The sequence below is a fragment of the Phalacrocorax carbo genome, chromosome 3 (assembly GCF_963921805.1).
Source record: "Phalacrocorax carbo chromosome 3, bPhaCar2.1, whole genome shotgun sequence".
In the NCBI taxonomy this organism is placed as follows: Eukaryota; Metazoa; Chordata; class Aves; order Suliformes; family Phalacrocoracidae; genus Phalacrocorax; species Phalacrocorax carbo.
Window position 1 is genome coordinate 15,767,141 of NC_087515.1, and position 27,964 is coordinate 15,795,104.

The 27,964-nt window shown below is 53.5% G+C and overlaps 2 protein-coding genes across 4 annotated transcripts; one reads left to right on the forward strand and one right to left on the reverse strand.

Moving 5' to 3' along the window:
- Positions 1 to 557: 557 nt before the first annotated feature.
- Positions 558 to 20,725, forward strand: TMEM151B (transmembrane protein 151B). Of its 3 annotated transcripts, none has more exons than XR_010371985.1 (3): positions 558 to 812; positions 7,876 to 10,356; positions 15,474 to 20,725. XR_010371985.1 is itself a non-coding variant. In XM_064445995.1 (2 exons), exons 1-2 carry the CDS (start codon positions 720 to 722, stop codon positions 9,310 to 9,312), a joined length of 1,530 nt encoding a protein of 509 aa, XP_064302065.1. In that variant the 5' UTR covers positions 558 to 719; the 3' UTR covers positions 9,313 to 20,725. The 3 variants fall into 3 exon arrangements, 1 of the variants encoding a protein (XP_064302065.1); XR_010371986.1 differs by having other exon boundaries at positions 7,876 to 10,072; XM_064445995.1 differs by having other exon boundaries at positions 7,876 to 20,725.
- A 435-nt stretch (positions 20,726 to 21,160) lies between these two features.
- On the reverse strand, positions 21,161 to 27,952 carry TCTE1 (t-complex-associated-testis-expressed 1). Its single transcript, XM_009512248.2, has 4 exons — positions 27,693 to 27,952; positions 25,191 to 25,759; positions 23,696 to 24,145; positions 21,161 to 21,746 (listed from the first exon to the last, which is right to left on the reverse strand). The coding sequence occupies exons 1-4, from the start codon at positions 27,871 to 27,873 to the stop codon at positions 21,570 to 21,572; spliced, it is 1,377 nt and encodes a 458-aa protein (XP_009510543.2). The 5' UTR covers positions 27,874 to 27,952; the 3' UTR covers positions 21,161 to 21,569.
- Between the last annotated feature and the right edge of the window lie 12 nt (positions 27,953 to 27,964).

Here is a 27,964-nt window from a genome sequence, read left to right on the forward strand (position 1 = left end):
CCTAAGGTTCTCCCGAGTGCTGGCATTAGCACTTACGGTCAGCCTTACCCCCAGACCAGCTGGGGCTGTCTACGGATTAGAAAAACATAGCTGGAGCTCATGTAAAGCGCTCCTGGTCCTCCCAGCTCTCCCACTTCATCCCGAGGGGAGGAAAACCCACGGGACTCCCTCACCTGCCCACCACGCAGCCCAGCCAGGACCGAAGCCCGCCCGGCCGCCCCGGCCAGCCTGACGCCCCCTCGGCGGGGCTGGGAGCAGGACCCCTGCCCGGCAGTGCCCGGGGAGCAGTTCTGCTCCTGGTGGGGGTCCCGAGGGGCGGCCGCACTGGGCTCCCTGCCTGCTGCCGGCGCTTCAAGGTCACCCGCCGCCCCGCTCGGGGCGGGCGCGGATCCGATCCGATTCGATCCGACCCCATCCCATCCCCGTCCCGACCCCCCCGCCTCCGCCGCGGCCCTCCCACCGCGGCTCCGCCCGCCCTCCGCCGCGCCGGGCGCGGGCGCGGGAGCGGCGCTGCGCTGCGCTGCGGCGGGGCCGGGGCCGGGCCGGGGCCGGGGGGCGCTGCCGCCCTGCCGCGGCTGGGGGCCATGCCTCCGCGCCTCCCGCCCGCCGCGCCGCCCCGCCGCCCGCCCGGCGACCGGCGAGGCAGCGCCCGGCGGCGGGCGGGATAATGCGGCTGCCCAGCCCGCAGGCACCGCCAGCGGGGCGCCCCCGCCGCCGCCATGTCCCCCCCGGCCTCGGCCGCCGCCGCCAGCGAGGGAGGCAGCAGCACGCCGGTGCCTCCGGAGGAGGAGGCGGAGGGGGCCCGAGAGGAGGTGAGGAGAGCGGCCGCCCCCCGGCCCGGGGCTGCCCCCAACCACGCTCCCTCCCCGCCCGCTTTGCATGGCGCGCTCATTGACCGCCCCGCCGCGGGCCGGGACGAGCTTTGCCCGCGCAGGTACGGACCCCCTCGCCGGGACCCCCTCTCCCCTCCTCCGGGCCCGGGGCCGCGGCGCGGGCCGGCGGGGGGGTGAGGGATCTCGCCGGCCGGTCCCCGGCGGGCGGCCCGTCTCCGTCGCTCGCCTGTCACCTGGAGCTCGCCGCGGGGAGCCCGAGCCCGTCCGGCGCCCCCAGCGCCGCCCGGAGATGGGACCAGGGCCGGGCGTGCAGGAGGAAGGGAGGATATCACAAAAGAGAAGCGCGGGGCGCTTCTAGTGCTTACTGCAATGGGCAGAGGTTGTTAACGCTTGGGAGAGATGGGTACGGAGACTCCCCATCCTGCGCTCGGGACTGCGGGTGGCCGGGAGGTGGCACCGCTGCCGGGGGCGCTGCGAGGGAGGGCGCAGCGGGCAGCAGGAGAGAGGGTTTAGGGACGCGCTGGATCCCGGGGTTGTCGCTGGTGGCTGCTCGCGGCTGGAGGTAGGCTCGGGAGAGGTGCCGGCTGGGGCAGGCCGGGTACCAGCACAGCTCTGCCGCCAGGTACGCTGCAGTGCCTCCCCCCGCAGCTGATGACTTCTCTTGCGTCCTCACCCTTTCTCACCAGAAAGGGTGAGGAGCAGGGTGCTCCGTCCATAGGGAGCAGCGCGGGGAGGCAGGTGCACGAGCCGCTTTGTCTGCCCCCACAGATCCTCCTTGCAGCTTGGGCTTCCCAAGAGGAGAGAAAGTGACCCCACTGACTGGCAAGACCGATCTTATGCTATGGGGCTGGCGGCCCACGGAGGGCCACCTAGGCAGCATAGGAAGGGCAGCGTTCTCCTGGCATGGTGGGTTGTCCTCACTGCTGAGACCGCAGCTTAAAGGGCAGCTTTGGGGGTCGCTCATAAGCTGGTGCATCACTTGTCCTCTGCTGTTGAGGAGCTGCGGTTAGCAAGTGCTGCATAATCCTGGTAGTCTCTGCCTCCTTGTCTTAGAACGTGCATGCCTGTGCACGGCTATTCTATATATACAGACTTATATTTAGATATAAATCATTGTGGGAGAGGAATGCTGAAGTTCGAGGACTGGGAAGCTGTACAAATACCGTATGCTCTGCTCTGCGGCTGTTCCTCTCTTCCTGCTTCCATTCAGCAACCCCTGGTGCCATGAGCCTAGGCTCTCCAAACAAATCCTGACCAGTGAAGCTAAACTGTGAGGTGCCTTTTTGGTGTGAGGACATGCTTGTGCCATGCTGGGACGTGGTCTCTTGGCCCCAGTGCCCTGGCAGTGCTGGTACTATGTTCAAGAGAGCACAGTGGCTTTTGAGAGGTGCCAGAGCGAGAGCCAGTTTGGATGAAAGAAGCGTAGCAGGGGCAGTGCCTGGGTGAGTTTCCCTCACCTACCGTATCCCCTGCCTTATAGGGATTATGAGAAGATAGTCTGGGCTTTGATTGCTCCGTGGTGGCTGCCAACTAGGGTGTCAGTATAATCTTACCCCGTGGGAGCAGGCAGAAGGGCTGCAGTCCGTGCCTGTACTGTTTAGGCTATGGGCACACTTTCTGCAGCCAGAAGCTGTCAGAGACTTGCATGAAGCAGCTGGTGGTGGAGAGGGAAGCTGCAGCCTCTCCTGACAGTGCCATGCTTGCTGGTGTCTCATCTGATGCAATGAGGAGAGACCTTAAAGGGGAGCTTGGATTTATGGACCGACCTAGGGCAATCCTCTTGTCTTCAGAAATATCAGGAGGGGAGGGTGTTCCTGCTCCCCTGTAGTGCATGTGTAAGGCTGTACTGGCAGCATGATGTCCTCATCTCCATCAGGACCAACTACTGCTGCCAGCACTGCTGAGCATCCTGGGAATGTGACTGAATCCCACCTGTAAGGATCCATTGGCCAGGGCTGGCAGGGAGCCAGAGGAGATGTCTGGCCACTGTAAAATGGGAAATGAGCTCTGTCCTGTTTGAGGGTGCCTCATCTTGACATGCCTTGGGTCGCTGTGCCTCGGAGCCATGCAGGACTTCAGGTGCTGCTCAGCTTGTCCCAGCAATGCAAATAGCAAGAGCTACTGGCCAGAGCTGACTGTAGTGGGCTGGCTGAGCCCTTGTTCCCTGTTGGCATTGCATGCATACACCTACACTTAATGGCGTTGAGCTGAATTTCACTCAGCAACGCATTTCTACCGTAGAGGGTATGAAATGCCAAGGGACAAGCTTTTCAGCCTGGAAACAAGTGAAAAAATGTCTTTGTCCTGCTGCTCTGGTGGGATCCAATGGAGGGAACCAGTCCTCCTCCAACTTGCTCTGTAAAATGGAGACCTTGGTACCGTTGCAGGAGCTGATGGGTGGCAGGGTTCCCTGGCTCCTAGATGATCAGCCTTCCCCTTTCCTCTGCAGTTGGCAATGCTGGCAGCCTGGGGATGAGCCAGCTCCTTCTTTTAGGCAGGTAGTTCCTGAATCTGGGTGGTAGGCAAATGGGGTGTGATGTGGGGTTTTGCTGGGGCCGTCCTGACCAGGAGTTGCTGATGTCTGCCTGAGGCCTTGGAAGATGGTGGCAGTTCCTAGAAATGACTGGATCCTCCCCACCAGCCTTATTCTGGGATTTGAGGTCAAAGGGGACAGGGCTTATTCATTTATTGCATGATGTAAGCAGATCAGCAGGGCAGAGCCACGGAAACTGACGCTCAGGAGTTCCACTGGAGTTCCCTGAAAACTGTTGCCGCAGCCTGGCACTCAGGAGCTACCTGGGCCTTCTGGCTCCTGCTCTGTGTCTTGTAAAGTGAGGGTTTAGCATTCTGGGGGTGAATAGGAGATCCCAGGCTGGTGTCTGCAGGGAGAAGCAGGTGAGAGGTGTGGGAGGTGAGGACACAGGAACACTTGTTAAATGGAGGGAGGGTAGATGGGGCCAGGGCCAGGCTGTTTCAGAGAGGAGCTTTGTAGAGCTTGAAGGATTTCTGGAGTTCTTTAGTGTTCAGGGTTGCAGGGTCAATGTTTTAGGGGAGATGAAAGTATTTTGCCCCATGTGCTTGGCCAGTGGGGCTCTGGGCAGGTTTATTTCCTCGAGGTTTTTCTGAGAAGTGGATTCCCCAGATCTCAAAGGATTCATGCAAGAAGTCACGGGGGTCCTCTCTTCTACCCTCTGCTCTGTGCATTGCAGGCATCTCCATTTGCTTCACAGCTGCTTGTAAGTCATCCCCTCCATCGCTTCCTGTCCATCCCAGAGCAGCAGCTGCAGGTGTGGGACGCCATCTCCTTTCACCTCAGGGGCAACGTCAGAGGCAAACACTATGTATGAGGGAGGGGAGGCTGTAGCGACACTCTACCCCTTGCCCTTCCTGATACGTGTTATAGTTAGCGCCCAGGTGCCTGGTAAGGGTTGTCCCATGTGTTCTACATAATGAACTGAAGCACAGAGAAGGGAGTTGGCTGGGGTCCCACAAAGGGGTTGGCCAAACAGTGGTTGGACCAGTTCTGCCCCCTAGCACTGCAGAGACATTAGGTGCACCTGCAATAGTGGATTTGCTTACCACTCTCCAATGCTCAAGCCTCAGCAATGAGGAAGGCTCCCAGTGATGGAGGGAAACCCTGTTTGCAGTGAAGTAGGGCAAGCCTTTCGCCTCATTCCATCAGACTGCAGCAGGCAGATGACGATGACATTTATATCAGAGCCTGCTCTCCTCTCAGTGGCACTGTTCTGGGACAGAAAGGATTTCCCTTTCCCCAGCTTTTTCATCTGTGTGTTTGCTGTGCTGGACTTCTCCAAGGCTGGTTAAGAGCTCGAGGAGGCAATCTGATTCAGCTGCTTCTGTGGGGGGAAGCTGCGGAGCCGGTTGCTTGCTCCTGCGAGCCCTTTGCAGCCCAGGAGAGGAGCAGGGATGCTGCAGTTCCTACTGGGATTAGACTCTGCAGCTGGCTCCTCCTCCATCTCTGCTGTGGTTGTATCCCGTCATTGGCACTTATTCAGCTTTTAGAAGCCCCACCAGTGCAGCGGATATGCATGTGTTTTACCTCAAAAGCCTAGGACAAAACTGGGTTGTAAACAGTTTACAGCAGGGGTTAACATGACCCTGTAAAAGCACTGCAGTATCTAAATGCTGCGTAGTCCTAGGAGGAGACTAATGTGTGGACTAGAGCCCTGCTAACACAGTTTCTGGAACCAAGCCTGGGTTGCATTGCACTCCCTGCTTCCCTGCCCCGGGTGGGTAACTGCAGTGGGGCTTGCCGGCACCTCCAGAGGGCAACAACCAGCATCGCCCTTTTCCTGAGCAGGATGATGCAGGCAGTGTGGGATGTGAGGGGCCGGGGAGTGTCTGGGAGGTGGAATTTGCTTTTCCAAGATAGACCTTGCTGAAGACCTGCCTCCCTGGTGCCCTTTCCCCAGCTTGTCAAATGAGAGAGCTTTGCTTTATTCCTTGTGCTCCATTTGCAGATCTCCCCCCAAACAAGGCACTGTTTCTGTGCGAGCTCTCTCACTCCACAGACACCCCAGGGTATCTAGGGGTATCTAGGTAACCCTAACAGGGTTAGCATGTACCTTGCATCTCCTGCTCAGACCCCCCGTGCTCTCCTTTGGCTGAGCAAGTCCCCTCAGAGCCTCACAGCAAGGGCTGCCACTGCCAGGGAAGCTTTGCAACACAGAAGGCAGCTGTGGGAGAGGAAACCTTCAGCTGCCTGGGTAGTGGCACAGCAGCCCAGCGTGGGATTGCTGTGCTGCAGCCAAGCAAAGGCAGAGTGATCTGGGCAGGCTCTAACCTCAGCGTGGACCTGAGCAGGGAGGGCACAGCTCAAGCGGTTCTGCCTGTTGGGTGTCCCCCCCTTCCTCTCCTTGCTCCCTTTTCTCTTACCTGGGGTTTCCTTCTTGCACCATGACTGTGAGGCTGCTGCAGTGGAGGTTGCGCTGGGAAGACTGGGGTGTACATGTGTCCATGCTGGAGCTGCTGAGCAGAGCCGGTCAGTGCCCCTCACTATTGCCTGCAGACCAGCGCTACCCCACCTGCCTTCCCTGGGCTCTGTGTCTCTGTTGCCAGCTCCCTCTCTCAGCTGGTTGCCCCAGAGAGAGGGGCTTAGCACTACTGATGCTGGGGACCCCCAGTGGGATGTGCCATTTTGCCCCTCATCACCCCTCTAGATGTGCAGAGGCTCGTCACAGGCTGGCTGCTGGGTGGGAAGGGAAGCTCCTTGCCTTCGGGAGAGAAACCTCTGGAGATTTGGGCCAGATCCAGCTCTGCTAATCGCAGTGGCAGAAGTCCCACTGGCATGGGGTGGACTAGGCTTTGGGAAGGTGTCAGGAGGAAAGATGAGCATGTGGGACTCTAGGGGACCAAGCCAGGACTGAGGGGGTCTTGAGGGAGAGCAAGGGGCATTTCTTAAAGGAAAGAAGAGGCCAAGATCTGTCCCTAGACCTGTCAGTGACATTGTGACCTCTGGTTCTTCCCTTTTCATGCAAGAGTGAAAGTGACCCCCCTGCTTTCTAGCAGCGTGTGCCCATTAAGGTCTTTGGGATCCCTGGATGAAAGCCCTTTCCAGCCCAGTGTGCTCAGGAATGGAGGAGGGATGGGGCCAGGCTTGGACTTCACTGCCCTGAGTGGTGTCATTATAGCTGGTGTTAGCCCCTGCAACGGTGGAGGTGAGCTCAGGAGCCATGCTGCATGCAGCTGGGGAGGGAAAGCAAAGCTGAAAGCCTCTTAGTGTGTTTAGTGGCATCTGCACACGCTGGGGTTTTTGCCCCCCCCCTCTCGGCTTGCACCTGATTTTGCTGGGTTGAATGGTATTGTGCTGGATGAAGTCTTTTGTGTAAGACAGCAAATAACCTCTTTGCATGTTCTCCCTTTGGGTGTGATACTCTCAGGTCTCACTGACCAAGTGGATGAATATGTGAGACTTGAGGGTGTTGTAGAGAGCGACAGAGGTTTCCTTAAGTGGGGTTTTTCCCCGAGTCTTTATGAAACCCTGCACAGTTCCCGTGGTGAAGGCATCAGTGCAGTCTCCTTTGAAAGGCCTATTGCTGAAGTCCTGCCCTTTCCTCACCATGAAAGACCTGAGAGCAGTTTTTTCAGAAGTGTGGGCTGTCACAGCCAAATTCCAGTGCAGGCAGGGATATTTGCTGGCAGCCATGACCCACCGCTCATCCCCCCTGCTGCTGCAAATTGGTAGGGTACTTTTCTCTTCTAGCCTGAACACCTTTTAGGATGTTTTTCCATATTTGCTTTCTCTCCCACCAGAGGTGGCTGCATTTCAGTTGCGGAAAAGTACTTTCCCATTTGCGTGGTTTGTATAGCACTTGAGAAGCACTTCAGAGCCCTTTGGGCTGCCAAGTGTTGTGGGAATCGCCATTACCAAACAGAGACCTTCCCAGCTGCAGAAGGTCTGTTTCTCTGCCTCACAGGCACTGCAGGCTGCTTGTGCTGCCCTGGTAGGAGAAATCTGAATATTGCTGTCGGATGTTACTGGGAAAGGAGGAGAGACTCATGTGCGAGGGGCAAGAGGTGCAGTGGGAAGAGCTGTGGTGAGGTGTTCAGGTGGGACGACCCATCTGCGCTGATGGGATGGGTGCAGAAGCCAAGGTGTGTGGGAGATCCCCCAGCCTCCATCTTGCTGCACTTCAATACCCCTCCCCGGGATGTGGCAGTGGAGGGGGTTGCTCCCCATTGAAGAAGGGGGATGCTCGGGGCACAAGCCAGCAGAGTTGTCCTCTGATGCTCTCCTCCATGTCCAGCTGGACTCTGGCCATCTGCCAAGGAGGGGCAGAGCACCGCGAAGGGCAGTGGGGGTGACAGCCGCCCATGCTACGGGACTGTCATCCTGGGAGAGATCGCGGCCTCTGGCCTGCCCGCTGAGGCTAGAGGCCTACGGCACCTGCCGTTTTGTCCCCATTCACAGAGCTACAGGTACCACCATGGCACCCTGCTGCATGCTCCCCTTCCCCCTGCTGCTGCAGCCTACTGACTCCTTTCTTGTTTTCTTTCCCCTTCTCCCGGTCCCCCGGAGCAGCAGCGGCCAGTGAAGCAGTCTCTCAGCAAGTCCCTGTGCCGAGAGTCCCACTGGAAATGCCTGCTGCTGTCCCTCCTCATGTACGGCTGCATGGGAGCCATGACCTGGTGCCACGTCACCAAGGTGACCCGCCTGACCTTTGACAGCGCTTACAAGGGCAAGTCCATGATGTACCACGACAGCCCCTGTTCCAATGGCTACGTCTACATCCCCTTGGCCTTCCTGGTGATGCTCTACGTGGTGTACCTGGTGGAGTGCTGGCACTGCTACACCCGCAATGAGCTGCAGTACAAAGTGGATGTGGAGAGCGTGCACGAGCGCGTGCAGCGGATGCAGCAGGCAACCCCCTGCATCTGGTGGAAGGCCATCAGTTACCACTACGTCCGCAGGACCCGGCAGGTTACCCGCTACCGCAATGGCGACGCCTACACCACCACCCAAGTGTATCATGAGCGGGTCAACACCCACGTGGCAGAGGCTGAGTTTGATTATTCCAATTGTGGAGTTAAGGACATCTCCAAGGACCTCATTGACTTGGAGAGCTACCCGGCCACACGGCTCCGCTTCACCAAGTGTTTCAGCTTTGCCAACGTGGAGTCGGAGAACTCCTACCTGACCCAGCGGGCCCGCTTCTTTACAGAGAATGAGGGCCTGGATGACTACATGGAAGCCAGGGAGGGGATGCACCTCAAAAACGTGGACTTCAAGGAATACATGGTGGCCTTTTCCGACCCAGACAACCTGCCTTGGTATGTATCCCACTATGTCTTTTGGGTGGCAGCTCTGCTGACCCTATCCTGGCCCCTGCGGGTGCTAAATGAGTACCGCACCTCCTACGTCCATTACCACGTGGAGAAACTCTTTGGGTTCGACTATGTGGCAGTGACACCAGCCGAGGAGCGCTCCTTCTGTCGGAGGATGCCCCGTGTCAACACAGTGGACAGCACTGAGTTGGAGTGGCACATCCGATCCAACCAGCAGCTGGTGCCCAGCTACTCAGAAGCAGTCCTGATGGACTTGGTGGGGCTCTCCAGCTGCACCAGCTACTCCGCTTGCCGGTATGGGGGCTACCGGCAGAACTGTGAACGATGCCACAGGACTATAAGCAGCTCCTCCATCTTCTCCCGCAGTGCCCTGAGCATCTGCAATGGCAGCCCCAGGATTCCCTTCAGCAGCAGCCGCTTCTCCCTGGGCCGCCTGTATGGCTCGCGACGCAGCTGCCTCTGGCAGAGCCGGAGTGGGAGCCTGAATGAGCAGAGCTGCCCCACTGAGCAGACCCGCCTCTCCAGCCAGGTGACTGTGGAGGAGGAAGACCCTCCTCCTTACCAGGATGCTCTCTACTTCCCCATCCTCATCGTGCACCGCAATGAAGGCTGCCTGAACCATGACCACCGTCACCTCCACCGCAATGGGTCCTGCGTGGAGACCTCACTGTGAAAGCAGAGGGCAGTGAGATCTCATTGTCCATTGCCTGGCCCAAGCCAGTGCAGGGTTTGGGGAGAGGAGCGCAGGGGAAGGAGGTGGCCTAGGAGGACATCAGGATGGAGATGACACGGCATCTTGCTCCGGCAGCCAGTGACAGCTCCCCCACCGTGACTCTGACCTCCCGGAGGGGTGAGTGCTGATGCTCCCTCTGATATGGCACAGAACTCTAGACCGATCACCACATGCAAAAAAAAAAAAACCACAAAACAAAAAACCAAACCCAACCAAACCACCCCCAAAACCATAATTCATGGCATCAAGATCCAAAGGGGGTGATAAAAAGACAAGTCTGATGCAGAGAGCTTTGCCTCCCAGCCCTGGCTCCAGGCTGGCTCATGCTCCAAGGAACCAGCAGCCTCCAGAAAGCACCCTGCTGCACCTCTGCCCACCCTGCTGCCCACGCTAGAGCAAGACCCCTCGCTGGGTGGAGGGGAATGGGCCCTTTGGGAGCAGCATGTAACTTCCTGTGCCTAAGGGTCTGGGGCATCCAGGCACGTGGAGCTAAGCGGCAGGTTCAGCAATGGCTGAAAGCCACAAATCCAGCTCTTCCCCTTCCCCCCGACCATTCGCCACCCTCCCCACTTTTTTTCTAGACCATGCTCCGACTGTTACTCTGTTTTCACTGCTGGGAATGGCACCGCCTCCAGAGGATCCCAGGCTCTGCTCCTTAGGAAGCTTCAGCACTCCAGCTCTGAGAGTCAGCATCCCCTAGGTAAAGGGCTTTCTGTTTGGGGTTACAGCAGGCAGGCAGCACTGGGGAAAGGATGAATGTGCAAACCCAGATGGAGTGGAGATCTGCAGTGCTACTGGTTTCCTTGTTGGAGGAGAGCTCAGCTGGAAAGAGAAAATGGGAGGCTCCCGGAGAGCTGAGGAAGGGGGAGAGGATGGCACTGGGACAGGCGTTGTGGTAATAGGCGGTGCGTCAAGTGGCTGGTGTCGCTTCCTGGCTTTGAAGTATGTCCTAATTGGTTCAGACAAGCATCAAGGAAGGCTCTGGTAGGTTCAGCTGCAGTTCACTTATTGATAATAGAGCAGTAGGTTGGTGCATGTCTGCAAGAGTGAATTTTGCATGAGATCAGGCTGGGCTCTGCCTGCAGACTCTGAACTGCAGGCTCCTGGCAGCCCGATTTTTGCAGAGAGCTCTGAGGGGCTGGGAGGGAGATATCAAAAACATGATGGAGCGTTGGGAACCTTGGCTGTGGAAATGAGGAACATGGGGATTCCCTTTTTATGGGACCTCTGCCGTGAGTGCAGGACCCACAGCTGGGAGACAGGGAGGCATCTGTCATAAGGGATGCTCTGCAGAACAGAGGCTGGGGATGTGTTGGAAGGGAGCCTGCTTAAAACAGTGGTTTGCACTACAGAGGTTTTTGCAGAGAGGTATCAGGCTTGGTGAGAAGTGAGATGGCTTCTGTGCAGGCCATTAGCCCCTGGGTTCCTCTGCCTTGCTTTTGTCAGGGCAGGTTGGCCGGCTCTGAGCCCTGTGCTGCCCCTTCTGTCCTGCTGGAAGGGATCTTGGAGATGTTGGGCAAGAAGCCTTCATGTCACTGAAGCTGCATCAGTGGCTGCAGCATGCACACACCTAGCTTTTCCTCCTCTGTCAACACATCCCTGTATCTTTTGTGTCCCTGTTTTCAGAAAAGCTGTCTCCTCTTCAGTCAGGTCTTCAGGGGAGCGCATGCCAAATGAGCCACCAATTTCTCCAGACAGCACTGCTCCTCAGCCTCACCACGCTTCCCTCATCTGCTGGGGCAAGCAGCAGCTGAGAGCAGCAGGTCTTGGGTCACAAGACCAAGTCCGTTAGGACCTGGGCATTAGGGCTCGGTGTCTGTCTCCGCATCCATCTCAGAAGGGCAAGATGTAACAGCAAACAGTAAGGCATTGTATTTAGTCCAGCCGGTCTTCCTCCTGCCAATTTATTAATGAAGGAATCTGTTTCTCTAGTTATGCTGCTGTACTGCTTCACCTCCCAAGTCTTGGGAGGCTGCAAATGCACCCTTCAAACACATGAGTCCTCTTGAAAATCATCTGTTTCGGGCAAGCCTGGAGCAGTCAGCACCTGCAGGCATTGTGAGGCTCCGCTTAGTTCCTCCCCCAGAGCGGTCTGTTCTTCTGCTCTTTGTGCCTTTTTTGTCCTGGTTAGCATCTCTTGCCCTTCAAGTCAGCGTGTCTTCCTGGATCTCAAGTGCTAGACTCAAAATAGTGGTTTGAACAGAAGGTCCTGTAAAATCTCACTCCATTATGATTCTGTCTTATCACCTGCCCTTCCTCTTGCTACCAGACCTAGATGTTGGCTTAAGTAAGAGGGTCCCTCTGAGAACAGAGAAGCATAAGGTCTCCAGTGCAGGCACATCCCTGTCTGCATTTTGTTCTCATTATTAGCACAGATTCAGGCTGGGTGAAAGCGGCTACAGCCCCCTTGGCTGCCCTGGGATTTCCTGCCTTAGTGATGACATTTGGCTTGCTGTGTACTTGTGCTTCTCTCTCCAAGGGCCTAATCTAAGCCAAAGCCGATGCTGAGGGTCCTTGTGACTGGGGAGATAATGGTGTGTGCTTGTATGTCCTGGTGAATCAGGAGATGTTCAGTCAGTGGAGTTGCAGTGGATCATTAGTGAGGAATGTGGTCTGCTTGTCCTTCCCAACATACTCTTTTTGAAATCTCCTACACATCGCTTAGATTAGGCTGCAATGGCTCGTCTTTCTATCTCCAGCCTCCAAGGTGCCTTGGACAGATGGATTTATCTAAGATTTGGCAGACCTTTTAGCTCCTTGGGGCAAAGACAGTCCTTGGAATAGGGACAGATTAGTAGGGTCTCTGTGCCACTGTCCTTTAGCACCTGCAGCAGAGTTCTGCTTTCAGATACCTTGTCCTTGACTCTTTCTGGGCCTTTTCATAAGATTGACTCAACTCATTTCCCCGGCCCCATTTTCACTCATGAAAGCTTATTCTGGAGCTGGTCTATCCAGGTAGACACATGTATCTTTGAGGCACAGCTGCTGCACTGGCCTGCAGGATCCATGCAGAGTCTTCCTGCTGCTGAATACCTTCCTCATGCACATAGTGCCAGCCGCAGCCAGGTCCCAGATGTAGTCCCAGTGCCACAGTCTGTGGCTGTGCCAGACCCACAGCACCCTGAGGAGAAGTGGGACCTCTCTAGTCAGTGCTACCTGCTGCACACCAGGATTTCACAGAGATCTCTTCCTCATATTTTTGGCCCTGCTACCCCACTGCACCTGGTGGAGCTGCCCCTTGGTCCAGCCTACTCAGTTCTTGCCAGGCTGGAGACTTTCCTGCTCTGTCTTAGGCTCAGGAAGGGGGATGGCGTGCTTAGGCATGGGAGGGGAGCAGGACTAGGCAGGGGGGACAGGAGCTGCCTGGTGGCTTGGTAGAGCTGAAGAGGACAGACTGAAAATGGGGGTTTGTTCTCGCTCCTCCTTGCCTGCAATGGCAGGGCAGCATGTCTAGCCCGGCAGGGAAGTTCATGGCAGACAACTGGGCTCTCTCTTCCCACCTCCAGCAGGGGATGCAGTCAGCAGAAAGGGTGTGTGTGTAGAGATTTCCACCTAAGTGTTGGCAAGGAACTTCAGCACGCTGGCTAAAGGGCAGCTGATTTAATTCTCCTTGTGGCTGAGGTTATCAGCACAGATATCCAGAGACGGTCTGTCCCTGTTCTGGTGCACAGCCTCTCCATGGTGGCGTGGTCCCATCTCCCCCGGCACACAGACATCCACCCGCCACAGCTCCGGGCTGAGCAGCAGTCAGGCGCCTGCTCTTCCTGCAGACTTGTGTCTGCTCTCTGCCGTGTCTGTGTCCGTGATGACGATTCCTTTGGCAGCTCATTCGATGGCTCAGTCTGCTCCTCTCATGATAGTCTGCTCCCTTATATCTAATCTGAATTTTCCCTGCTGTATCTTAATCCCATTACTTCTCCTCCATTGACTGGCGAGTCTAATTGGCTCTGCTCCTTTTCCCCATGGCTTTCCCAACACAAGCGGGTGTTATCTGGTCTCTGCAGCCTTCCCTTCACCAGTCCCAGGGTCTTCTCTCCCTCAGGATCTCACTGGGCAAACCCTGGCTTACGTGAGGTGCAGTTTTCCCTGCTCTGAGCCTGGCCTGGGCAAAGAGGAGAGGGCCAAAGGTGCAAGCAACGCCTTGTCTGTCAGGGTGGCTGTGTCCTCATTTCTGGTGCAGAAGTTCTCTTCAAAGTGAGCAAAGTTGCCCAGAGAGGTGGTAGATTTCCCATCCCTGGAAACATTCAAGGTCAGGTTGGATGGGGCTCTGATCTAGTGGAAAATGTCCCTACTCATTGCAGGGGGGTTAGACTAGATGACCTTTAAAGGTTCCTTCCAACCCAAACCATTCTGTGATTCTATGAAAATACACAGAGCTGCTGGTCCCCTACACAAGGAAAGCAGGACAGCCAGTGTCACCGTCTGCGAAGGTAAAAGGCGTGTGCTTGTCAGTATGAGGGGGCAACAGCTACAGGATCTCCACAGTCAGATGGCTTTGGTTTTTTCCATACATCATTCACCCGTTGCAGCTTTCCATGGGCCAGGAGTCAAGCTCAGCACAGCACTTGTCAGCAGGCTTTCCTCGCATACTGGGACAAGTGAAGCAGGAACGCTGGCAGCTTCTCTTCTTGGCCCTTAATGGTGCTAATTAATCCCTAGAAGAGAGATAGTCATCACTGCTGCAACGCTGGGCAATAACTTTGGGCTATTTGGTGTTTTCCGTTGCTGCCAGTATACTTGCTGGGTACTTAAAAGCTTTCCAGCGTTTCTGAACTAAAAAAAGAGAGAATGAGTGTGTGAGAAGCTCTGGCTTAGCTGATCTCCAAGACCTTTTATCCATCTTTCAGCACCCACTGGAAGCCTAGCAGTTTGCTCATGCAGAACCAGGTGGTGATACCAACCAGCCTGGTGGTACTTCTTGAGCCCACTGTGTGCCATGCAGACCACGCCAAGGAGGGACATTCAGAGAGGGCTTTCAGGTTGAGCAACTGTAGCGGCATTCGTTAGAATAGGGAGAGGAAATCTCAACTTGTGGCCGACGCCAAGCCTTCCGGAGTCACACACCAGGCAAATACTCAGGATTAGCACTGTGGAAGCTGCTGTCTTTCTGTTTTCAAACAAGCACATACCCCTCCCTTTCTGCTCCCGATAAAATACATGTCAGAGACCCAGCACGTCCCTCCCCTCTTTCTTGTCTCTCCGCTCATGCTCAAGAGGCTGCAGAGCTATTTAGTAACTCTGATGCATGCCCTTGGGGAGGGGACTGCAGGAAGAGGTTTATTAAGTGGAAGTTTAAGAAAGTTAGGTAGCATCTGATGTCAGTAAAACAATGCCTCCTGATTAGCCTGTGGGAAGAATAATACCCTTTAAGCTCTCCTTCCAGCCTTCCCAACCATGGCTTCAGTACTGCTGTCTAATATCACCAGGATGCTGCCTTACTTCTAGCGGGGTACAACCTTGCTGCAATGTGCTCCTGCTCTGCTGCAGTAGCCGTAGGGTATGGGTCTGATATACTACACCACAACCAAGATGTTGTGTTACCAAAGAGCTGTAAGTCTCAATCTGTGATATGTGCTTCTAATCATGTTTCATTTATATTCGGTGGTTAGAATAAGGTCTATATGAATATGACCTGGATCCGGATCATCTCAGAAATGGGATATGGTTTAAGTGGTAGCACTGTTTGGTAATACTGCCTCCTGTGATGTGCAGGGGCCTAGAGTCTCCACTGAGCCAGGTATGTGTGGGCACCAAAGCCTGGTTCATAGGACTTGGGAGCCCAGCGGGACTGAAGTCTGAGCTTACTGAGGGCTCTTTTCTCTGTGGTCTTTCTTGAAAAAGGGGAAAGGGGCTCAGTCATATTTTGGGTGGAAATTAAGGGGCTATGTTAATTCCTAGTGTAATTTTACTGAAGCCAGTGATCTTGGTTTAGCAGCTCCTCAGAGTGGTCTGTCCTTGAGTCCAGACAAATTGATCTGTCACAGTGTTGCTTTGATGCATAGAGTTCATGTTGGAACTTGGCCAACATGAATTAATGTTGAATACCTACTGTCTCTGCAAGCAGTGGGTTGAATTGTTCTGCTCTACTGCCTCCATCACAGCTGCTCCGCCAAGGGAAATGTTATGCCCATGGATGTGATCTCGTCAACTCCCTCAAAAGCAAGCTAACAATCCAATTGACCTCCACCATGCTTGGAGAGGAGCCTTCTCCCACAGGACTGTAGCCTTTCTGCACATGAGGTAAAAGAGGTTCCAAGGACAGAACTGAACCTCAAGACCCATGGCCTCATTGCCTCCCCTTCCTTCTTTCCTCCTCACCTCGTCTGTCTGTTTTGGTGGAGGGACAGTTTCTTTGGGGAGTTTCAGCAAGCTCCTCTTCCTGCAGTTCATAACCAGGCTCTGCTGACAGGTACATCATCCACCTATGCAACACTTCCAGAAGCTGCCAAGTTTTCAGGAGCCCATTACAATGTGCAGCGTCGCCATCCAGCACTGAGAATAAGCACAGCGGCTGCTGGAAAGCTAAGTGGGTTTTATTCCTCCCCTCCTCCCAAGGAAGACTGTTTTTGTTGGGGATTTTTGTTCGTTCGCTTGGTTTTTGTAAATTTTATTTGGGGAACTGAAGCTTGTGAGAAATCGGTGCCCATCCTGAACCCTCCTTAGTCCTTCGAACTTCAGGAACAGATGGGTCACCTACTATGATTAGAATTTAGCAGACTTTGTAGAGCTAACTCCACACACAGACACACTAGGTTCTTTCACTCTCCATCAGCACAAGCTGCTTCTGCAATCTTAGCTACTCACATTAGTGAAAGAAAAAGCCTAGCTAGAATGTGGTGAGATGACTTAGTATCATTCCCGTGGTCTAATGTCCATTAGCAGCACTGTCAGCTGCTGTGCTGTGAATTCGGAATTTGGATGTCAGCCCATGAACTGGTCAGGGTGAAAAGTTTTGGAAAATCCCAAGCCTAAGTTCTCCAGAAGCAGATGCAGAGAGAGGATGAGCTGAAGGCAGACGTCGCCTCCTGTTCAGCCCAGCCAGAAGCTGGTGGGCTCTGTTTGTGCTGCACCTGCTTTCCCAGGGGCTGAGCGGAAGGGAATGAAAGTAATGGAGCTTCTGAGGAAGAAGCATGCACAGGACCATTCAGCCAGTTAGGAATAAAGTGTTGATAACTAGACCCCAAAATAACAGGATTTCACTTTGGAAATGCCAATGGCTTTTTCAAACTGAAATGAGACTAAAAGCCCTTTACAGTTGAGAGGAGTGTTTCAGGTTACTGTTCCTTGCTTTAAAATTTTAGTTTTTGATGGTCAGGTGGGTTTAAACACTCCACTTCAGCTAGCTCTGTTAGAAATGCACAGTGCTGGTGGAAAAAAAATGCCCAAAGACGACTGGGATGGTGGCCCTGTGGCTTCACAGTGGGGGTAGGCTGATCAGGAATGGAGGCTAGAGTTTAAAGTATTCCTCTGGCCCTGGAGGTGTGACCTGGCTGTCCACCCAAGCATGTGTGTGTGGCAGGGCATGCTTCTGCATGCCCATGTGTACAGCCAGGACCCGTGGTCCTGCAAAGGGTTGGTGTGTTTGTGGCTTTGGTCTGGTGTCACCCATCCATCCTCATGGTGAGGGCTTTGCAAGGTGACAGAGCACTGTTTGTTCCTCATGAGAGGAAACTCATGACCTGGTTTTTTTTGTGAGGAGATGGTGTGAAGTGTCACGTTTGCTGTAGTGAGTGGCAAGGAGCAGGAATAAAAGCATGGAGCAAGCTGTGTTTGAAAGTGAACTAATCCTTTGCTGGCTGCCTGAAATGGGGGAGCTGCTGGATCTGCTCCCTGGCCAACACTCTCCAGCTCTCCTCACCCTCCCCAAACCCAATGGTATTCCTCTGAGCTAGCCAAAGCACCCCCCTCCTCTGAACTCCGCCGAGGCTATGCATTCCCATCATTTTGGTCCTTTCCCAGGTAGACGCTGTGGGCCAGCCATGTAACACCAGCAGACGCGTGATGACCTCAGGCATGCTGGTGACCAGACCTCACTGTAACCTGCTGGTTTGCCTGCACATGGCCTTCCAATGATGCTCCCTGCCTCATGCTTGGTGGAGAGACATCACAGCCTGCAGAGCATTGCAGCACATCCTGGTCTCACTTTGGCATCATTTTATGTTTTCCCAGAGAATTTCACAGCACTTCTCTGAGCCTTTGTAGACAGGGTAAGTTTGACAGACTAAGTTAGAAAACAGCAGTCCTTGACATTATGGTTGTCCTGATCTCCAGTGCCTCAGTGCTGTCCCTGGGGAGGAGAAGCAGGTCGGCTCTTCTGGTGATGCGGGACCAGGGGATGACGTGGTGAAAGCAGCGTGTCTGCTGGGGAAGTCTCGAAACATGGGCCCTGTGCTTCTCCGCTGGGACTGAGAGCAGCCTTTCTTTGGCTGAAGAAGGTGCAGCTGATGGAGGAGCTAGCTGAGGAGGGTAGAATAGTGTGTAAATGCTCAGCAAGACATGTGGAGAGGAGGGTCTGTACAAAAACAGCTGTAAAAGGCTTTGCAGATGCGGTGGTTTTTGTGGAAGACATGAGACAAGACAGGGCAGGAGGCTGCTGTGCTGGTGCTGTGAGGCCAGGAGGCTGGGAGGGAAACAGAGGGAGCGGAGCATTTGATGGAGAAGCCTGGAAACAAAGCAGGCTTTCAAAGCAGGCTGTGCATGCTCTGGCTGAGAAGACAGGCAGGAGGTATTTCCAAGCTGAGGTGCCCAGGCCAAGCCTTGCTGCATTGTCAGAGCTGCGATGTTGCCTCCAAGCCCAGCACTGACAGCTTGAGCACGTGTCACCAAACCGCAACGGCTAATGCAGCCACAAGGTGTAAATGTCACTAATGAATAAATTGCCTTGTGCCTTGGAGAGGCTAATCCATCACAGCTGGGGACGGGGATCTGACAGGCTCTGCTATTTCAGGCATAGCCTGAAGGGAAGAGGAATGCTTCATTTCTGAGCTGTCCCCCCTCCCTAGGGAAGCCATTGCAGGGCTTGGATCTGCAGGGTTTGGATCTGCACTGCTCCCCAGCTTCCCAGATGCATGAGCTCAGGCTTCATCCCTCTTCACTGCGACCGAAGGCAGAAGCAGGATTGGGTCTAGGTTAGCCAGAAGTGCCCTGTCAGCCAGGTGGTGCATGGGCCCATCCAGGGCTAGCTGACGAGGGTGTTTGGAGGAAGGCTGCTGCACACAGGGCATGGGTGGTGTAGGTGCTGATAGGGTAAAGCAGTGGGTCCCCAGCAATCTGGAGAGCTTTAATCAGTTGTCTGGAGTGTAGAGGGCCAGCAGGTACCTGACAGGCAGGGACAGAAGCTCAGCATGGACAAATCCAGCTCCATGGGATCAAGGGGAGGCTGAATGCAGCAACCATTTCTATGCGCAGCCTCTGCCCAGACCTGTAGCAGCCTGCTCCTCCACTCCCAGTCAGTGCTTGAAATCAACCTGCCATCCTGTTTATGACATATGCCAGCATGACACCTTGCAAATTGATGCCTGGGTTGCTGCAAGCAGAAGCCGCCAGGTTTGGGAAGCCGGCCACCGGCTCCTGCTGCCACATGAGCTGCACTCAGAGCAGCGGAAGCAGGGCTTGCCATCTGCTGTGGGAGGGAGCCAGCTGGGCGCCCTTGCTCCGGCCCGATAGGGCACCCGTTGGTGTACTGCAAGTGCAAGCCCTTGTGTCATTCCCCTTCCTTTACTTCCTAGCCACTCCACTGTCTTCCCCCATCTCTCAGACCCATGGTGGGGGAGATGCTCCCAGCTTGGCTGGAGTCCCTCGGCTGCTGAGTGCTGCTGGCACTGCATCAGCGGATGGTGGCGGGAGGGAAGAGCAGCTACCCAGGCAAGGCACTGGAGGTCGTTCCCTCCTCCAGACAGAGGCCCACATCTGACCCCCCTTCTCAAAGCCCCACAGTGCTCCTTGGGGATGGATCTCCTGGGAGAGCTGTGGGGTCTGTACTGGCTGGGCACTGGCACATGCCCTTTCCAGCACAGAGTGACCTGCTAGTTACCACTCTGCAAGGCAGTCCCACACTACAGTAACTGGACCTGAAGCTGCCAAGTGAGTCACCAACGGTGGGAGCGTTCACACTCAGACAATCTGCTGTTGCTGTCAGGGCTTTCATTTTTACCAATGTGTATGGCATTTGAAATGGTTTCAACTCTTGCCAACTGGCAGATAGTGGACTGTTGGTCTTGGGTGTGGGTGAGTGGAGCAGGCTGCTTGGTTTGAGCTTTGCTCTTTGGCCAAGAGATTGGTGGGAGGGAAGGCAAAGCATTCTCCAGGCAGCAGCTGCCTGTCCAGGCATTCTTGCATGTGGCAGCCCAGGAGTGGGTTTGGAGGGTGCTCAGGTGGTGTTAACAGTTGTCTCGGCCATTTGCAGTAAGAGGAGCTGTGAGTATCCTGGAAAGCAAGTCAACTGTTGTTCTGGTGATGATATGTTTTCCCAAGCCTTTTCTTTCCATTCCTGTTCCTCACTGGCTCTGCAACCAATTCCTCCTCATGTGTCTGCTAGCATGTCTGAGGGAGCTCATTGCTGCCCTCCCAGCACGAGCTTTCGTTGCACAACTGGCTGACCAGATGCAGCCCTGTACTTGGAGCTACAGGCAGGCTTGCCCAGGACCAGGCCGCCTCCGTTAAGCCCCCACCCCACCCTCACTGCTGGAGCTGTTCCTTCATCAGCCTGATGCTGATCTGGGTCGTTTCTGCTGTTTCTGAACAAGAGTTCTCATCTCATTCAGGTGTGTCATTCGGTGGAAATATTTTGTAAATGCAAATAAAAAGAAATAAATCTATTCAATACCTCGGACTCGAGGACGGGAAACAAGTAGTGGGAGACGCCCGGGTGGAGAAGGTCTCACAGCTGCTGCCACTGGTTAAGTTTTCTTGCAGATGTAGCCCCTGGAGCATCTGTAAATAGTTGGGAAGGCAGCTACGCAACCTGAGAGGGCTTGGGGCTGAGCCCTGTCGGCACCCCTCGCGCAGCCACCGCTGCTGGGGACAGCCTCACACTCTCTCCTTTCTGATCTCTAAGGGCATGACACGGCGCAGGTAAAGGTCCTGTCAGCTGGGGGCTGGTGGCCCGTGGCACCACAGGCATCTGAATCCATCAGGCAGAGCAAGGCAGAAGCGGGTACATGGCAAACAAATTCTTTTGTGAACACTGGGAAACAGTTTTTACTTTTCAACTCTGTCAATATGATCTAGCTCTGTCTGTCTCTCTATATATGTACAAAGAGTATATCACAATGTTGCCTTTTTTGTTGGAAATATCAAAGTACAAAGATTGTAAACCAAATCGGTGTAATAAAAGTTTCAGATGATTCACTGAGGTGGCTGCCAGCGGTGGGTCTGTGAGCGCTGGTGCCAGGCAGGGCTGGGAGACATGTGAAGCCCCTGCGTTGCTCAGAGGGCGGGAGGGGAGGGAGGTCAACCCCCTTGCTTAAATCCCTGCTGGCCTTTCCTGAGTGGGGCGGCTGAAGGACCAAGGCAATCAGGTATATCCCCTGTCCTGTCCTCAGGTGGCCACAGCCCATGGGGCAGAAGGAAGGTGTTCCACTTTCCTCCAAGCCCAAGGAAGCTGCTCTGTTTTCAACCCTGTGGGCCATGTGGACAGCAGTCCTGCAGGGACCCCTCTAGCTTGAAGTTATGCAAAACACAGATTTTTCTGACAGGTTTGCACAGAAGAGCACTACTAGTTAAGGTAAGCATCTGGTTCTAAAGAATTCACCTGTTTGCAAAGCAGGCTACCACTTACCAAAGGCATAGCAACCCACAGCAGGAAGCCATGGTGGAGAGACCTATCATTTATTGAATTTAGTTTTTTTGCTTTTCATCACCCATATCTGAGACTCCAGACAGATTTTGTTATAAAAACATATAAATCCTTGAGCAGAGCAATAGCCAAAAAAGAAACACCACAGGAGGTGAGATATAGTCTTGGGTGCAGTGGGAGAGAGGGCTCAAGAGGTAGATTGCTTCTGTGGTGCTGCTACAGTCCCATGAGGTCTAATGCCTCCTTTTAAGACACAGGTTGGACGATGGGGATCTGGGAAAGGCTGCAGTGGCAGCCACAAGTTGAGTGTTTCTCAAAAATACGCATGAAAATAAGCCGCTGAAGTGAAGTATCTCCAACACTGCACCTGCAAAGCTTGTTGCTCTCTGGGACATTTCCTTCAGAGGGTTTTGGCGGGGGGCTGCTGCAGAGACCCCAGCCTCGCAGCTTCTTGGTTGGCCCGCACAATTTGGTGAATGAGGTACTCGGTCTCCTGGCCCACCTCTGCCAGGCGGAGGTCAAACTCAGTCAAAGCCTTGTTATCCGCCAGCCCGTCAAGCAGCTGCTTCCCACCATCCTGCAAATGGGTGAGAAGCAGAGATTAAAGGAGGATATCCAAAAGTGAAACGTCTTGCTCCCTTTCCCCCCTCCCCAGGGCAACTTGTGTTGCCAGCGATAGTTCCAAAAGGGATGAAGGCCTTCGCCCAAGCCCAAAGTGTTGCATACAGGAGAGGTACACAGGGAAGGAGTGTAACCTTATGCAGCACTCAGTGATATGACACATGCTAGTGACTCCCTCTGGGTACTGTGTCAGGAGTCCTCAAGCTCACACTGGTTAATTAGCACAGCTGGCAATGATAACCTGAGAGGAATCTCTGCTCTCCTCTGTCCCCTGGTCCCCAGCTCACTGCTGAGTGGGGGCAAACAGCGCTGTGGTTAGTGCACTGCAGCTGATCTTGGCAGTGCCGAGAGCCCCAGTGCTGGAAGCCTCCTGCCTGGATGCCATTTCCCAAGTTGGGTTGGCCTTCCCGGGGGGAGCAATTCATGCAACTGAAGTCCAGCCTGTATGGAACAGCAAATGTGATGTAGATAGACTTATGGGGGCAACTGACTTTGGGGCATTTCCCTCCCTTACCTGAAGCACTGTCTTTAGGGATGTGACAATTTGACTTTTTTTTCCCCCACAGCTATTCTCTTTCAGGTACCAAATACAACTGCTGCCCCCATCTCCTCCGTCCAAGCAGTCCCCTCATCCCAGTGCCCTGCCTCTTCGACCTTTTGTCAAAAAGGACGGAGCAAAAAGGACCAGGAAGGAGACTTTTTTTAAATGGGGTACAGAGGTCAGAATTTGATGCATCTCTAGCAAAGACCCCCATTGCCCCAAAGGTAATACTACCGGCCCACATATTGGGCTGCTGTGGAGGTTCGCAAATGGGAAGAGCTCATCAGAAGGAGCTCATCATAGGAGAGCTCATCAGAAGGAAGATGCTAGGCATAGAGATTATTATTTACTAAGCAAAAATCCTTCTATCCTCTCCAACCTTTGCCCCCTTATATCATTTAACTCAAATGGTACGCCACGTCCAGGATCATAAAACTCAGAACTCACAAAAGGTTTTCTGCCATCAAATCCTTTTAAAACCATTGTCAAACGCATTGATGCCAATATTCCTGCCAGCAGGGACAGCTGGTCTTGCTGTCTCTTTATTGTGGCAGTGAGAAAAATTGAGGCAATGCAGAAAGTTTAAAAGCCAGCGTGATTGCATTTGGCTGTCTAATTTCAGATTTCTAAAGCTCTTTTTAATCAGCAGAAGAGAAGTGGTCTGGTTTGTGGGCATGTTGCGTGCTGCAGCTCTTAGAGATGTAGCAAGATCTGTGGATCCTTCTCTTCCTAGAAAATGTAAGCCTGTGGTTTAGGAGCCACTTCCAAGCACCCAGACATGACAGTTTTGACCTACTGCACCGCTCCAGACCTGCAGGGTGAGTTAAAGGAGCTCAACAACCAAGCCAATTTTCTAACAGTCTCTTCTGAGTGTGTGACGGACAGGAGAGTTTCTGGGAAGGGTGACACTGTCTGTGTGCTGCTGAGTGACAGATGGCACAGCAGATCCAAAGCACAGAGGCTATGCATAAGGCCCTTGTCTCATGCCGCCTATCATTAGTATCTACTCCCACGTGTGTGAAGTGGTTGTGATTTTTCCCAGACATACTCCCTGGTTTTCAGTTTCCTGGGAGGAAAATCCCCCTCTGCCCAAAAGCCCAAAGCCTGGAAGCCAGATTCAGCCCTGTGAACAGAGCTAGATGTAACGAGTGAGATAAATGCGTGTGCATGCACAGAAGATGTCCTTCTGCTTCATTCTGTCTGCTAGAGTCTCTTCCCTGCTCGCAACTGATTGTTATCGCAGCAAGATTAGAAAGTGAGGGATGCATTTGCCTCTGCAGCTTCGAGGCAGGGCAGGCTCAGCATCTGCTTTGCAAGGCTACCATGCAGGCTCACAAACTGTGAGGAGATGGGGTTTCTCTTACCAGCCCCAGGTGGTTGCATGAGAAGTTGATACTTGTCAGGGTGGTGTTCTGAGCCAGGACCTGGGAGAAAAGCATAGCAGTTGGCTCTGACAGGTTATTACTTCCCAGATGGATGGACTTCACGGTGGTATTGGTCAGCAGGGCACGGCCGATCGCCTCCCCGCCTTTGTCCTCCACGCAGTTGAGGCGCAGATTCAGGGAGGTCAGGGTGGAGTTCTCAGCCAGGGCTTGAGCAAGAGCCTGAGCCCCCAGGTGATGGATCTGGTTGTTACATAGATCGAGGGTTTCTAATCTGCTGTGGTTGATCAGCTTGCCAACAGCTTTTGCCCCCTTGTCCCCGATGAGATTGTGGGACAAGTTCAGCTCCACCAAGCAGGGGTGATCCAGCAAGTTATGGACCAGCAGCCTGGTCTTGTCATCATCCACTTTGCTTCGTGTCAGCTTGAAAACCTGTGGGAATAAAGGACAGGGCATTAAAACAGCCAGCTTTGTACAAGACCTCAAGGGAGTTAAGCCCATGGTCCAACAGAAAGGATTCATCTCCCTTCACTTCAGACACCTTTAGCCAATAGGCTCAAGTAGTTTGTTTTACAGTGGGCCCATACTTCCAGCAGGCAGGGCATGCCACTGATGTCCCATGCCTATTCTAGGGAGAAATGGTTCATCTCCTGGAGATGCCTGTTCCTCTGCTCTGACTCCATGGGATCTCTGACACAGGAAGCTAAATTAAAACGAGATGAAGCTGCCCAAACACCTACAGAGCAACAGCAGAACTCACCCAGATCACAGTCGAACACTGAATGAGCACATGCACTGGTGGTAACCTCAGTGCTCTCTGTGAAGGGCAATGTCCTCCATGGCCAGGGCACCTTAATAGCCACAGGAGAGGTAATTTATGAAGGTTATTTATGAGGCCAAGCAGACAAATATTTCCCAAAGCATGCCAATCTTTGGAGAGTGTGTTCAGCCAGCTTGCTCTGGCTGCACTCTGGATAGCAATGCCTGCTGATATTTTGGAGGGGCTGAGTATCTGCACTGAAGTTGCCACAGCACTAAAGATGGTGTTAGTGCCAGGAAGGAAGACCCCATGCTCTTCCTGGGGCTCTCTGCTACTCGGGGGCGTGTTGACATGTATTTACTGAGCATAACTACCAAAAACTCCTTATGAAAAGCTCTCTCTGTGCTTCTCCTCTCCTTCCCAGAACTATGTGAGGAGTTAAAACAGGACTGTTGCTTTCTTTTGCGCTACAAGGAACATGTTTTGTGGGAACAATGTATTTTTCTCACCGACCCTCTGACAACCTGTTCTAACAAGGACATATGCAGAACAAGATACTCAGCACTAGGCCAGCAAGTTAACATCTCTGCTCTCTGCCAGACTGCAACTTGCAAAAGGAAGGGTGCTGCCAGCAAGCAAAACTGGTTCCTGGGTTTCTATCCCTGGGCAATTTGAAGACCTAACTGAGGAAGGAAGGTTCAGTTTGGGATACGTTACTTTCAAGTTATGGCACATCTTCACGGCGACAGCCAGGTTGCTGCAGTCCTGGTGGGTGAAGTTAAAGAGGTTCCACTCAAAGTTCATGCCACAGTCCTTTACGCCATAAGTGAGATGAAGCTCTTCAAGGTGAGGGAGAGCAGTAATGAGGTCTCCCAGGTCATAGTGATGCATTGAGACCTCGCCAAATCCAAAATCACTCCCTGTAACAGAGAGGTCATCCCTCTCCTCCTTTTGATCCTCCTGCACTGGTGGCAGGAACTGATCAACCTCCAGTTTCCGCACATAGTCTTTGCAGAGGGGGATGAGTTCTAGCACCTGGTTGGGGTCTGTGGTGTTAGGGATGAAACATTTCAGGAGGTTCTCCAGGTGACGTTCAAAGAACATCCGTTTCCAACTGTCTCCATAGTTGGAGATGTCACACACTTGCCAGCGCTCAATGCAGCATCTCTTCCAGTAGTCCTCATCACTTATAAGGTTGGCAGTCACAGCAAGTGGAAGGCCAGTGGGTAGCCTGTCCAGCACCTTCCTTTGGTGCTCAGGCAGAAGACGGTCCAAAATAGGGTTCTCTGGAGGAGATGAAGAGAAGGAGAAGTTGGTCTGGGCTGTAGGAACCATGGCTGGCACTGTGGTTCTGCCTGGGCCCCCAGCTGTGTGCCCATGCCCTCCTCTCTGCTCTCTTCTCAGTTGCCAGAAGCTCGTGCAGAGAGCTAAGCTGGCAGAAAATATGTAGGATTAATATCCTACATTTCTGTGTAGGATTTCTAACTTTTACAATAAAACATGAGCGTAATTGGGTTTACTCCCATAATGTTTTAGAACTGCATCAGAAACTTAGGTCCCAGTTTAAATTTAGTTTGAATGCAGTTTATATTCAGAGCAGGACTTCTGCTCCCAGGAGAGCTAGTTCAGGCTTACAGCAATGGGAAAGCTTGCGTTGTCATTTACTGAACTTTCTCCCTTTGGTTTCTAAGCATATTGAAGGATGATATTTGAGAACAACTGTCTTTATGCTCTTCATGCAAGTCCTTGTGCCTTTTTATCTTAATTCTGCCTGTCGTACACCAAATTGGTTCCTGTTCCTTTCCAATGTGACGCACTCTTAGCCTTTAGATCCACCTTGTTTAAATAAAAGTTCTCTTTTCCCAGGAGCTTTCTCCTCTTAGTCTCTTTCCTGATGCTTGCCCTAAGTCTCAGCTGGCTTCTGTCTAGTGGAAGTTCTTTGTGGTAAGAATGTCAGAGAAAAGCCATGCATACTGATACCATGAATGTTTGGTGCCATGTACGCAGTAGTGTTGAGTAACAGAAATAATCAGTGGAGAGGTCTATTTGAGCATGGGAAATCCAATTTTGAGACACAAAATGGGGTTAGCTTTATATTTCCTCTCATGGTGGCATTTCTTTCCTAATGACACCCAGGGTTTTACCACAGCCTGTTCCTGGAGTCTATTCTCCAGTGTCCTACAGCTGCACTGCAGTGACCTTCTCTGCGAAGTCCCACAACACAAGCAGATGTGGAACATGTATGGGCAGAACTATGCTACCTTCACTTGGGCTTACTCAGGCCACAGCAGTGGGCAAGATGCAGCTGCACAGCTCAGGTAATAGCATAAGGGTCCCCAAGGCACCGAGCACACTGCTTTTATGTGCGCACAACGTAGGTCCAATCTGTTTGGAATTGGCCTGACTGACCAGGCTGATAGGGGTGCAAGGGTGTCCCAGCTTAGACTCCCAAGTACCATCAGCTCCTGGTGTAAGGCAGCTCTGAGGAACTCTGTACCGTCTTACAGTCCCAATACGGACACAGCTTTAGACCTATTTTTGGTCCTTGCTGCCACTTCACTGAGTGTGCCAAAAAGACAGGTAGGCCCTTTCTTTCCCTCTCCCATTCGGTTCCCAGATGACACATGCTTTTTCCATTTTGCTATGTTTCATCAGTCCACCTGCTTCAAAAGCACCTTCCCTTCCTGAGAATATAACTTGCCACATCACCACCAAAAGCCGTGGAGAAGGCCTGAGACTGTAAGCATAATATGTATGCTGAGACGGTAAGTCCTCTGAGCAGGGAGCATTTCTCCATCTCTTTGTACAGCACTCAGCACAACGGGGCTCCATCCCCAAGTGCTACCGTAATGCATGCATGAGTCAAGAGGAAACAGTGACTCCACAGCCCCAGCCACGGTTGAGGTAAGCGAGTCGGTAAGCGAGTCCAGCAGGGCAGGGAAGGAAGAAGAAACGATAGGACAAGGCTAGGACAGAGGCACATCCTGGATAGGAGCCCAGAGGACTACAGCCATCCCTGGAGTGTGCAAGCACATACTTAGCAACTAAACAGTTTGTTTAACTGGCTGCCTGAGGGGATATTCCTCCCCATCTGTTCCTTTGGCAGGGCTGCTACCACACTCTGCCTTTCAGATGCATCTGCCTGCCTTGTTGACCCTCCGCTCTCTGGGACTGACTCTCTCTCTCCGTGTGCCCCAGGGAAAACGCGCTCCAGCTTACTTTTGAAATTGTGCACAATGTTCTGGAGGCAGAGCTCAGTGAGGTGGGGGACAGTGGCGAGGGTCCACTCAGGATCCTCAATGATGCGGTGTGTATAGTTCAAGCCAGCGGCAAATCTGTCCTGGAATGGATACAGCGAGGGAGTGGCTGTGCTCCTGCCACGGGCTGCTGGCTGCTGCATCCTGCTGAGGACCCACTTCTCCTTCAGGAGAAGCAAGATGAAAATTGCTTGAGAGTCACCACCACATTTTCCAGCTGGGTTGCCTGCAAAA

Coding starts and splice junctions, on each gene's coding strand:
- TMEM151B (XM_064445995.1), top strand. CDS start 720: ATGTCCCCCCCGGCCTCGGCCGCCGCCGCCAGCGAGGGAGGCAGCAGC. Junction 813..7,875: donor CGGAGGGGGCCCGAGAGGAG/GTGAGGAGAGCG, acceptor CCCCCGGAGCAG/CAGCGGCCAGTGAAGCAGTC.
- TCTE1 (XM_009512248.2), bottom strand. CDS start 27,873: ATGCAGCAGCCAGCAGCCCGTGGCAGGAGCACAGCCACTCCCTCGCTG. Junction 25,760..27,692: donor CATTGTGCACAATTTCAAAA/GTAAGCTGGAGC, acceptor CATCTCCTCCAG/AGAACCCTATTTTGGACCGT. Junction 24,146..25,190: donor AGATGTGCCATAACTTGAAA/GTAACGTATCCC, acceptor TTATTCCCACAG/GTTTTCAAGCTGACACGAAG.